At 32.8% G+C, this 12103-nt stretch overlaps 1 protein-coding gene across 1 annotated transcript in view; it reads right to left on the bottom strand.

The window, feature by feature from the left end:
• The window catches only part of LOC146138101 (ectopic P granules protein 5 homolog), a 73335-nt gene that overhangs the window by 19592 nt on the left and 41640 nt on the right, over positions 1 to 12103 (bottom strand). Inside the window, exons 29-39 of the mRNA XM_083393953.1 lie at positions 10982 to 11146; positions 10809 to 10919; positions 8038 to 8177; positions 7839 to 7982; positions 7520 to 7640; positions 7204 to 7431; positions 6714 to 6844; positions 6511 to 6650; positions 6249 to 6453; positions 3147 to 3362; positions 1674 to 1766 (exon numbers count right to left, since the gene is read on the bottom strand). Of these exons, the coding sequence (XP_083250079.1) occupies positions 1674 to 1766; positions 3147 to 3362; positions 6249 to 6453; positions 6511 to 6650; positions 6714 to 6844; positions 7204 to 7431; positions 7520 to 7640; positions 7839 to 7982; positions 8038 to 8177; positions 10809 to 10919; positions 10982 to 11146 (1694 nt within the window). The remainder of the gene's footprint in view (positions 1 to 1673; positions 1767 to 3146; positions 3363 to 6248; positions 6454 to 6510; positions 6651 to 6713; positions 6845 to 7203; positions 7432 to 7519; positions 7641 to 7838; positions 7983 to 8037; positions 8178 to 10808; positions 10920 to 10981; positions 11147 to 12103) is intronic.

Genomic DNA, 12103 nt, shown 5'->3' with positions numbered 1-12103 from the left:
TGTTAAAAATATTGGCGCCAGTTGCTGTTGTTGTCAGTTGTGTGCAAAACAGAAATTCTTCTTCGAGGTCCATGTCACCCTCGTACCTCACATAAACAATTAGCTGCGCATTCTTTCCAATGTCAGTTGACTCATCGAGTTGATAGCTCCACTTTCCTGCCTTCTTCATTCGGGAGACCACTTGATATTGTATATTCAGTGAAAGGTCTGTGATCCGACTTTCGCTGTAGCTGTTCGATAACGAGACTGACTGCAATTTCGAGACCACGTTGTCATCGCATAAGAGAGTTTGGCCACGTCAATGGCTGCAGGCTTAACAAGCTTTTTCATTGATAGAAAAAATGTTTTCCTTGTATGAATACTTACTCATCCTTAAACGCTAACTTTTAACAATACTCCCTTTAACTAATGACCTAGTTCAAAGAAACAAATGCGTAGCTCGCATCGAAAGAAACAGGCCTGTAGCTCGAACTAAAACGGACGAGTTTCTGTTTCGGATCTCTAATTGGGAATAATGTTACACAATTTTCTCAATTATAATCCTAAGTTTATAAGACACTAAGACAGCACTATAAAACCTGGTCTAACAGAATTCTGTTTGGGTCGCTATCTGTTACGTGTTTATCAACACTTAAACACACAAATTGATTAACTGCCATAAGCCAAATCTTAGAGTTCATTAAGTTATTTTACGATGTGATAAATAGGGTTTTAGATTACGCGTTTCAGCTTTCGTTTGCCAAATATGTTCTTCAGTTACATAATATCCTATTTGATGATGTAAAGTTTTCCGTATTGTTGTGTGTAAAATTCCTGTGTTTTCCTGCTTCAGTTCGCCTCGTTTCAAACTTGACAAGTAACCTTTAATCTCGTAATCTATAACTGTCAGTTTTGAAGGCGGTGTTCTCACGTTCTGCAAAACAAGCCACTTGTTTTGCTGGCGTCTGACTCCCGCTGCAAATTGGCCTTAGAATGGCCGCTGTAATGCCTAAGCCATGTTTTCAGAGTGCCGGCCTATTGGCCAAATATGACGTAACTTTTGTGTTCTTTTTCTTTCTACGTATTGGCTATATACATGTCGTTTCTTAGCGGCTTTGGGCTTTTCTCTAGAGAAGTCTTTTGCGAAGTCTTAGCCAACAGTCGCTGCAATAGGCGGTGGCTGTCTGTCTCACATTAACTTGAAAATTAATATACGTTCACTAATGCTATTTGATAACGTTTTACTGCACATTGCAACAATATACTTTTGATTGGAATTTTAGTAGTGGTTATGACAGGTAGCATATCTGACCAGAAACCTTTGCAAACAACAAGAACTCGCGCGGTTGCGTCCCGCCGGGCAACTGTATGGGGTCAGTGGCCAAGCCCCAGTGCACAGGTTGTGGCGGGGCGTAACAATATCCAAGAACCACTGTCTTACAGTATAAGATAAAAAAATTGAAGTTGCAAGGTGATAATTATACTGAAGCAGTGAGGGGAGACTTCTTATAACATAATTATTACCTTCTGTTCGGTAGTTATGCCTATAAATGAGCCATAAAACTATAGATATTATCTACTATTTTGACTGCGGGCTGAAAATTGCACACCCCTAATTTACAAATTAAAAACAACTGGGTTATACTACAATGGACTTGACCAATTAAAACACAAAGATCATCGTAAACCAGTACATTGTAAATAAGTCTTCCAAAAGCCTTGTTAGTGAATCCGTAATAATCTTAGCCAAGTAGGAATCATTGGTACTCCACGGCCATTGCAATTCTCTAGAAATAATTAAACAACATATTAATATACAATACCAATAGATATAATAGTGGAGTCACGAACCAAAAACCTTGATGGCTTGATTTGCAAAAAAACTAACATTAAATAAAGATGTGTCATTTAGACATTTTGCTTTAGGCTAACTTAGCATTAGCAATAATACCTTATTTCTACACCCTTGACCATATTCATTGGTCATTCAGAAAAAAAGATAATAATGGAACAAAATATTCCAGGCTAGTAAATCTGCTCATTAGTAAAAGCTATTAAAAAAGTGGTCTACAATGGTAAATATAAGGTCCTGTCTTAGGGATACCAGCAACAGTTTGAACACATTCTTTAAAGACAATAAATTAACAGTTACACTTACGATCCAAACAAAACCTGGGCAACGTACAGACAATTGTTAAAAATCGGCGGACTGTCACTTATTTTTTTAATTAAAACATTTTACCTCAGTACTTGCTGTGCATAATTGACAACTTAAAGAAAACGCTTGACTAAACTTTAGGGTAGTTCAAGTTTTAAAATTTAGAAAATATAAGGTTTTGTCAATTTTAAAATCAATAGTTTAGAGCAGTGGTCGACAAACTTTTTCTTTTCGCGGCCCAAAATACTCTTTCCGGAGCTAGCAAAGGCCCACTAAGTAAATCCACTACGACAGGGGATAATCCAGGATTTTTGTTAGGCCTGGGGCATGCTAATTTTTAGAACGACTTCACAAAGTTGCGCCACACACAATATTTTTTTAAATTTTGTACAATAAATGTACGGTTATCAGTCACGCCGCCCACAACTACATTATAAAACTAAACTATTAAAAACTAGCTCGCAGCCCACAGTTTGCCGACCACTGGTTTAGAGCGATTTTGCAATTTTACATGCTTAACATTAAAATAAAATAAAAAAGCTGAACTACATTAAAATAAAATAAAAAGCTAAACTACATACAAAGAACAACAAAAACAGACAGGTTATTGTTGTTCTACAATCTGAGAAAGAGTAAATACAACCTGAGCCAATTACAAACCATCTTTATACCTGACCCACGGCCCTTACAAGGAATCACACCTGATACCAAATCTTCACTTCCTAAAACCCCCACCCCCAAAATGTGAACTGTCCTTCATTCAAAAGGTACTAATATAATCTTTCAAACTTAAATTGTAGTCCCCTGTTTGCACAACCTCTCTACACCAAAAAAGTCCATATTAACAATTTATACCAAGTTCTCTAAAGCCGAAAATAGAATATATTTCCCATGATAGAACAATCTAACTGTCTGTTTAAACTTTGTTAGGCTACTACAGCCAAAGTAGCAATAACCAATAAACTACTACATTAAAATAGTAATTAAAATTCACAACAAATTAGATTACCTGTTATCCATTTCAATAGGCTCAATCCAAGGATTGTATAAAAAATATACTTCAGAAAGAACAGACCAGTGCCTTCCAAAATATCTGATATTTTCAAAGTAGTTTGAAGGGATGGTCCCTTGCTGGTCATGAAGAAACATGCTTTTGCTTAAAAACGCCAACAACTTAGATATAGGGGAAATATAGGATGACCATCTTGAATAAATATCACTAAATCTAAAAATAAATTTCACAAAGTTTTACATCCAGTTTTCAAGGAATTATTTGGTGCATTTCCTTAACTTATCCTTTTTTCAAATATTCTGTTGGACAAACATAGGAAAACATGGAAAAGCTAGATATGAATATTGTTCTGTCCCAGGGTTTAGTTAGCGCAGTTGTACCAGGTTCTGCCAAATGCCCAGGTGTTGAAATTTACTTTTTGAAAGCATTGTAAAATAATTAGTACAAGTTTTCTGTACTAGGTTAACCCATTAGATATAAGTAGTTGTTTTATGAAAAAAGTTATCATGGAGTCGAACGGTTTAACTCTTTCAGATCATGTTCGATACAACTCTACATATTTTTTTGGAACTATTTTCAGTTTAAAGCAATTTAAACTTTCAGGTTCAGCTCCGTTTCAGGTTAAATAAAAATACCTTGTGTTAAATTATGTGTTGCATAAATCTATGTGTTTGCATAAAATATATAAATAAATATATTAAATTCTAATTGATTTTTTGTAATTCATATTTAATTGCTATGTTTTTCTTAATTTTTTCACGCTATAGTAGCGCTTTCACATTTTTTTTAAATACCAGACTAATTCAATTTATTTCTCTGGTACTCTTTTTCACATTATATTAGATAAGTTCCAATATGGTTTCATGTTTAGTTTGTAACATCATATTGCAGTAAATTGTTTTTTCACATGTTGGGTCTGGCTAACCTTTAACTTTCTGTTGAAAAAAATAGGTCAGTTCAAGGTTCGGTTCAGTTTGACTCCCAGGTAATTCATTATCAACTATCAAAAGACATGGCTTAAAAGGGTTGAAAGACACTCATGTACAAACCTCAGTACTAGATCATTACTAGATGTTAGGATTGGTAAAAAAAAATTAAAATTTAAGTTTTCCCATGCTATGTATTTTGACAACAGGGATGGCTAAACTAGAGAAAACAAATATCTTTATTTTGTTATGGTAATAAAGCTTAAAGTTTTGTAGTAAGTCATTCATTTTTTGGTTAAGTAAAAAACTAACAACACTAGTAAAAAACACAAATAAAAAAAGGCAAAATCACAATAAAGAAAATGCCATTACATCAGCATTATGTAAATATTTCTGCATGCCTGATAAACAGTTCAACATATCAAATCTAAAACAAAAACATTAAGTTATAAAATGGTTCTGTTATTGACATGCATGTATTACGTTATTTTAAGTGGTCATCTTAAAACTTTCCAAGGTTTCTAAACAAAAATCCTGTACTGTCCTTAAAAAATTTAAATTTAATATAAAAAGAACTTTTCCAAATGTTAGGGACATGTTACAGTGAACTCATGGATAGACCAAAGTGCTTTCAATTTGTGACATACTCTATGTTGCAAAATTAGGATGATGGATATAAAGTTTTTTTAATTTTGCATCACCATAATACTATTTTTCATGCCAACATTAAAAGCTAACACATTTTTTTGCTTTTAAATATTTGTGTTACGAAATAGAAAACTATAGGGGAAGTTCAGATCACAGGTTGCATGATATCATAATATATTTAAATATTTCTTGTTTGAAATTTGTACCGCCAATTTGAAGAAATACAACAAGGAGTATTTACATAAAAATTGTTCAGAAGACAATTCAAGTGATTGATATTGAATAGGCTCAATTGATATATTACAGAATGATTTATTTCTATATCGTTACTTGATTTCTATGGTATTATGTGCAGTCAGCATTTTGTGCATTTATCCCAAATGATGGCCTCCGACATTAATTACCATCCTGCATCCTATTAACATTCTTTGATTCTAACTCAAATGTGATCTGTGTTAGGGACTCTTGATTTTCTATTTACATTTTAATCTGCACACGCTATATGTAGATTTTTTGCGACATTTTGTTGATTTAAGCAAATTAAACATACGTTAGGTCTGGGCAGTCCAAACCCAGGCCCGCGGGTGACATGTGGCGTGCGACATCATTGTTAAAATTATTGTATTGCGTTGAGTTACGGGTGTAATCAAATAAATATAAGTGATCAACAATCAGTAAGCATAGCCTACTGCAATTGTTTAGTTATGATTACATTAAATAAACCAGTTTACCATCGCTCACCAAATTCGGGTCCAGGGGGTGGCAGAAACACTTAATTTTTAAGATGTGTTAGACCGGTTTGAAAGTCGCAGTATGTCCTATATGGAATTTTCTAAAATGGCTGTTTTGCAAACATTTATAATAAATTTGTGTTTTGATTTTCGTTTTTCCAAAATAAATAAGCAATAAAATATTTAGCGCTTCTGGAAAGTATTGTTTTACAGGTTTTCACTGTGCCTGAAGGCTAACACTCTGACCCTTTCATGATGCAATTTCAGCCAAATTCATCTAGTTAAAAAATATTCTACGCTTTTTAACCAAAATTAAAAGTTTTGTCAAATATGGAATTTTTTCGTTGATCCGCTCCTAGCACACATGTAGCACTTTTTGTGGCAGATAATATGCAAGAAATATTATGGACCGCGATGCTGTTAACCTTGGACCACCCTGCTTTAGGTCATTCCCATATCCTTAATGAGAGACACATAATTTTATTTTGCGTTTCAGTGTTACAGAAAGTAGGAGAACTGGTTACTGGTTCTGAATTACCAAAAAATGTTTGAGATATTGGTATGGCATGTTGCATAAATAAGACAAGGTTACAATCATAAGCATAGATAAACCGTTATTTTTAGAGTTAGATAATCACTGTAAAATTAATCCATGAGTTTAGCAGACATTTATAAATGGCTTCCATGTTAACCGACCTGTCAAAAGGCCAACTATGTATGGAAAATAGTGTGTTGCACCACTTTTCTGAAAAATCCTTCTACAAATAAGAGCAAAGCTTTTCTAGATTTCACACCTTTTTCTGCTGCTTTTTGATCTGTATTTTTTAAAGTATTTTGCAATCAAGTTGACAACATCAACCAAAGTATTCCAATCTATCCTTGGAGTAGGGCAATCAACTTGCATTGATAAGGTATTTTCATTTGCATAGTGATGGTCAAAAAAAGGGAGTTTTAAAATATCATCCCAAATTGTTGAAGATATTTCTTCAGTGGAAGAAACTGAACACATCTGATGGTTTGATCTCAGCAATGCATAAAAAAAATTTTTATGCTTACCCTCCAGTAAATTTTCAATGGTATTCTCCAAAGCTTCCGGAAATTTATATGACAAAATATGTTGCAAGTGACTTGCATACAACCCATGTATGGATATGTATGAACTCAGATGTTTGACAGGGCAAGACAGACCATCTCTCCTGTACCAAATGGAATATTTGGTTATTTTAACTACTTTCTTTAACAACTTTTAAAGCTAATACCTTTGTTTAGAACCTTCAATTAAATTCATTTTACATCTGCAGGATACAAGTCCCTTGAAAACATGATGTAGCAGCTTCAGTCTATCATCTAGCATTGGATTAACGTCATTCATCCACAATAAAATGTCAAACTATGACAATAATTTGATCCTCGTTAGCAGTGTTTGACAAATATAAATTATGTATATTGACAACCATTTGAAACAAGAAAATAGTTTTTACCAAAACTAATTGCACAATCATAATTGCACAAATCCTCTTTATATTTAAATTCTGCACAAAATTCGCTTTAAAACATAAAAAAAAAGGGGTTCCCAAATGGAATTATTGACTTCTACTTTAGGGGACATTAAGCCACAGAAATCAACTACAGCAGTAGAAAACACTAAATTTATTAGATTACAGGGAATGATGAGGCATTTTTTGTTAAATATGTGGTAAGACTGGGTTAATGCTAATGAATTTAATCAATTTGTCACTTCAAGCTTACCTTAGTCAGTAGAACAAATATTGCATCACAGTGATCTTGAGGACTACTTGATACAGCTTCCACAACTTGTTGGTACATCTGAAGATACTTAGCAACTTGCTGTACATGATTAACATTTTGAATAACACCAGGTGAAAAGTATGTTGACAAAAGAACTCTTGAAGAAGGGTTGTTAAGTATTTCTTCTAATGTCCAATTTGCATTTTCACTAGATTTTAAAATGAATTCCTACAAATTAACAAAAAAGCTATATTTGTTAAAAAATATATACAACTTATTCCTATATAACAAAACTAATTGAAAATGTCCTACATACTTGACCCAGCATATCCATACAGTTGGAGACAATATGTTTGATCGGATTGCAAACTTGAATTTCTTGTGAAAATTTTTTTACAAGAAAATAAAATAGTTTTACTCCAGCATTTCTTATTGAACTACAAAACAGAATACAAATTAGGAATACCAACTTCGGTCAACCAGATTTAAAACATAGACTAGTACGGGAGTCGGCAAACTTTTTTACATTGCAGACCAGTATTAAACTGAAATTTTATCTCGAACTGAACTTCAAAAAATTTGATTTACTTTTGAGCATGCCGACTACTGGACTAGTGTTAAAAATTGCAAAAAACCTTAAAGTTTTGTTGGTGTATAAAACATTGTCCAAATTTGCTTTCAATGCCGCTACTACACATTCAAGATGTAAAGCAGCATCACAAAGATCTTTTGTCTTGTTTTCACTGATAAAATTGTTTAGTGCTTCTTTGTAATAAATCCTAAATAAATTATTAGGGTTATCCAAATGTTTTTACATGAAACCAGTAAACAGACCTATTTGATTGTAAATTATGGGATGTTGAACTGCTAAGAGCCATTTCTTTGAATGTTAAGTGAACTTGAGCAGGTCCAGAACATTTATGAATAGATGCAAAACCTGCTTGACATTTAAGTGACAGCCACACTCCGGACTCCTAGAAATGGTTAAATAAAATAAAAAATATGTATTTGTTGGAAAAACATCGTATTTAGTTTAAAACTTCACAAGCAGTTCGAAAAATATAATAGGACTTTATCATTTATATTACAAAATTGTTTGATCTATCCAACAAAATATTTGATAAATCAGGATTGTTTTATTCCTACAACCCACAATGCATAGCTTAAAAAGTATGTTAAAAATTCAGCCATGTGGAAAAATATATTAAGTTGGCCTTGTGAAAAAGTTTGAAGCAAGTGAGCTATATATGAAAAGTCAGTTATGATACTTTAGAAAAGATTGAAGGTAGTTATAATTATGAAGTTTGTCATGTACATTGTACACTGTACAGTCATTTAGAAATCTGCAAAATAATTTTCTGTAAAATGGATAAAAACTTTAGTCAGCATTTCCCAGGTGAAATAAGAATATTCAGTTGGACAACTAGTGATGGTAAGTAATTAACACTACAATATGCAAAATTAAAAATCCATCATTATTTGGGCTTATATCACTCTTACATATTAGGTTTATTGTTTTCCATATTGTAATCTTTTATTCATGTTGGAAGAAACAAACAGAGCCCAAAGGGTATAAGCAAGAGTATTTCATACTTGTGAATAATTTCTAAAATCTTTTTTTTATTTTTCTTGTGTTTGCAGTTTTTAAGCAAAACTGATGATGCATTTTGTGTAACTACAGTATTCTGCTTTCTTTATATAAAGTTTTTTTATATCTTTTTAACACCTATTGTGGTTCTGTTTAGATCTTCTTGTTCTAGCCAAAGAATATAATAATAAATGTGTCAATAAAATTGTAACCAAAAATAACATTAGGGAAGCATCACATCCCCATCAAAGGGCTAATAATTAGATCTATTTAAAATGTGGCACAGAGTTTTTACTTTTTACCGGCTAAAAGTTACAACACTACATGGCACTCCACATTCAGTAAATATAAATTTTATAACATGTGATATGTACAATAAGAACAACCCCTTATAGGGATTATGTGGAAGCAACATATACTTGCGAGTGCACTATAAATTTTTGCAACAATCTGCATGAGTTTTTAAAGTTAAGACTTAGTGAAGTTAAAACTTTCAAGCTCACAGTTTGTTAAAGCGATGAACAAAGCATTATACAACCTAAAGCAATGCTGTTTGTTGTGTCTGAAATAAATTACGTGATGATGAACCAGGGAGACACAAGCACATAGTCTTATTTTAATCAAGGCCATCAAGCTGTGCATTTTAATTACAAATTGTGGTACATTCCTGTGCAAGTTTGAGAAGTCCGGTGTTGCAACTGTTGACTCAAACAAATGATTGTGGCAATTTGACTTAAAACCAAATTGGTTGTGAATTATTTCTGAAATTGGTTAAAAAAAAAAAAAAAAAAAAAAAAAAAAAAAAAAAAAAATTGCCTTTAGCACACAACAATTTGCTAAGCACATGTCAAAAGCCTGTGGCATATATTAATTGGCAATCACTAACAAATGTAAGACCTTTAGGATACAGCTGTATAGTAGCAGCAATGGTTTAACTTGAGTGAAATTCGAGATAACATTTAATCGTGGTGTGAAACGGCATTCAACATAAGAAAAAAAACGCTTGAAAATTATAATGGCGTATTGTTTAAACCGCTGCAAAAATGCAATATTTTTCAAACACTGCCTAAACTTTGCATGGTTTGTTATACTGTAAGAAGCCTTATTCCTATCAAATTATTCATGATTAGGTTTGTTGTACGACATCTGTAAAAGTTATCTGATGCCTAATAAAGTACACCAAGGATGCAGCAAAGGTGGCAGCAGTAATTATATGACTTTTGTAATATTCAACCAAAACTGTAATCCAGTTGAATCTTGGCCGCCACAAATTGTGGAATGCAGTTAAGCCATTAGTGACCTAGCTTGATACCTTAAGCAACACAAAACAGTTTCTTTTCCCGTAAAAATTATTTTTTTGCATTTTGCATTGATTGGAAAACATGTGGCCTAAATTGTAGAACAATAATGGCGTTGGGTGACTTGTGTTCAAAATGAGTTAACAAAATGGTTCTCCACAAATAATAGTAAAACCCCATAATGGTACAACCTGTATAAAAGTGGCATTTAATCAACTGGCATGGGAAAAAAATTATAGCAATTATCTGTGTGACTGCAAAAAGTCAAATTATTTGTATTGGAAACTTAAATTCAAATAAACTTTGGCAAAATATACAAAAAAAAACACTTGAAGTAAGACTAATAAGAAAAGTCGTGTCTCCAGAAAACGCAATACTTAAAATAAAAAAGATTTTTTTTGGGGGAAAAACTAACAACAAATTGTATTAAAATCTTCACAAGCTTTCACAAAACATTATTTTAGCAGGAAAACTCACACTCGAACAGAGATCAATAAAAAAGTTTGAAGAAATTAATGCTGGACTTAACGGGGATCTGGGTTTAAGTCAGACTATGCCTTTTAGTCGCATTTATTCACACAACCTCCTGTTAAGCGGTTTGTCAAGCACAGTTGTGCAATAGCCTGTTAAGATTGTCATACAATTTGTTACTAAATATTTTAAGATTTCGAATTAAACAAGTATATACGGCTTTCAACAAAAAATGTAATGTTATTTACCTTCATATAGTACAGCTTTGGAAGGTGTTTGAGATAATCGGAATCTGCTTGCTCCAAATTAGAGAGTAACTTTACAAAATTACTTCCAAAGTTAGAAATTATTTCAAGATCCTAAATACAGATTGTCTTTATACAACTAAAATATAAAATATACAACAACAAATTAAATATACCTTACTAACAACCTTCAGAACTGTTTCATACTTCCACAACTGTGTAACTTCACACAGCTGTACAGGGGAATATACTGTATTACATGTTTGTAGATAAGGAAGCTTCTGAGGTGGTTTAAAGTGTTTCAGCAGTTGTGAAATGCTATGTAAATTTTCTTCTGCAGACTGTAAAACAAAAATCTACTACATTGTCAACATCATACACATTAACAACTAATCAAACCGTTTTCTTAAAGCCATATCTACAATAAGCCAAACTGAAGGTCATAATATACTGATCAATAGTATTTGGCACACATTTTCAGTAGAAGGCATTTATTTACCATGACATGACTTCATATTAGGGTTATCACATAGGGCTACAAAAAGCTAGCCTGCAGTGGTTTTAATCACATAACCTCAAACAAAGAATGTTTACATTACAATTTATTAATTTGGCTTGCTTGTTGCCTGTATAGCAGTTTGGTCCTGAATGGCCAAGATCATGACTTTGAATGTCACTGTAGGTTAGTTTTTTTTTTAATCATTATTGAAAAAAATCCTTAACAGGCTTAATTGTTTTTGATGCGCCTTCCTGATCGCACCTTGTTAAACTAACATGTTATTTTTTAAATCAATTTCCAGTTAGCCTTTTAATGTAAAATATAAACACTGTATACCAGGGATGTCCAACCTTTTAACAGAATGGGCCACATTTTCACTTTAAAAATTTTGATAGGCCGCAAAACCTCTCAAATTAAAGGGGTGACGTCATAAGTTATGTCATATCGTGACGTCATAAAAACAACTTTTATAAGCACCAGTTCTTCGAGAGTGAACTCGTGCGCAAATTTGCAAGTAATCTCGACTTTATTTATGTTTTTTATTATGGCGAAGCTCGAAAATGTTGAAATGTGACATTAGACTCGATTATAGTTTTAGAAAAAACATAAGATTAAGCCTACATCAAAAACTGCGCGTTCTACATAATTTGATGATAGTCAAAACAATTGTTTTTACTAAGGCTATACTGAAAGTGAGAATAATTGGTGGGCCGCATGTAAATATCAGGCGGGCCGCAGGTTGGAGATCCCCGCTGTATACCTTAAATTGTTAAAAAAATGTTTGAAGTTTAATGACATA

This window comes from Ascidiella aspersa, chromosome 7 (genome assembly GCF_963924565.1).
Source record: "Ascidiella aspersa chromosome 7, kaAscAspe10.2, whole genome shotgun sequence".
NCBI classification, from domain to species: domain Eukaryota; kingdom Metazoa; phylum Chordata; class Ascidiacea; order Phlebobranchia; family Ascidiidae; genus Ascidiella; species Ascidiella aspersa.
The sequence above is the reverse complement of the archived record's forward strand: the minus strand, read 5'-3'. Positions and strand labels throughout refer to the sequence as shown.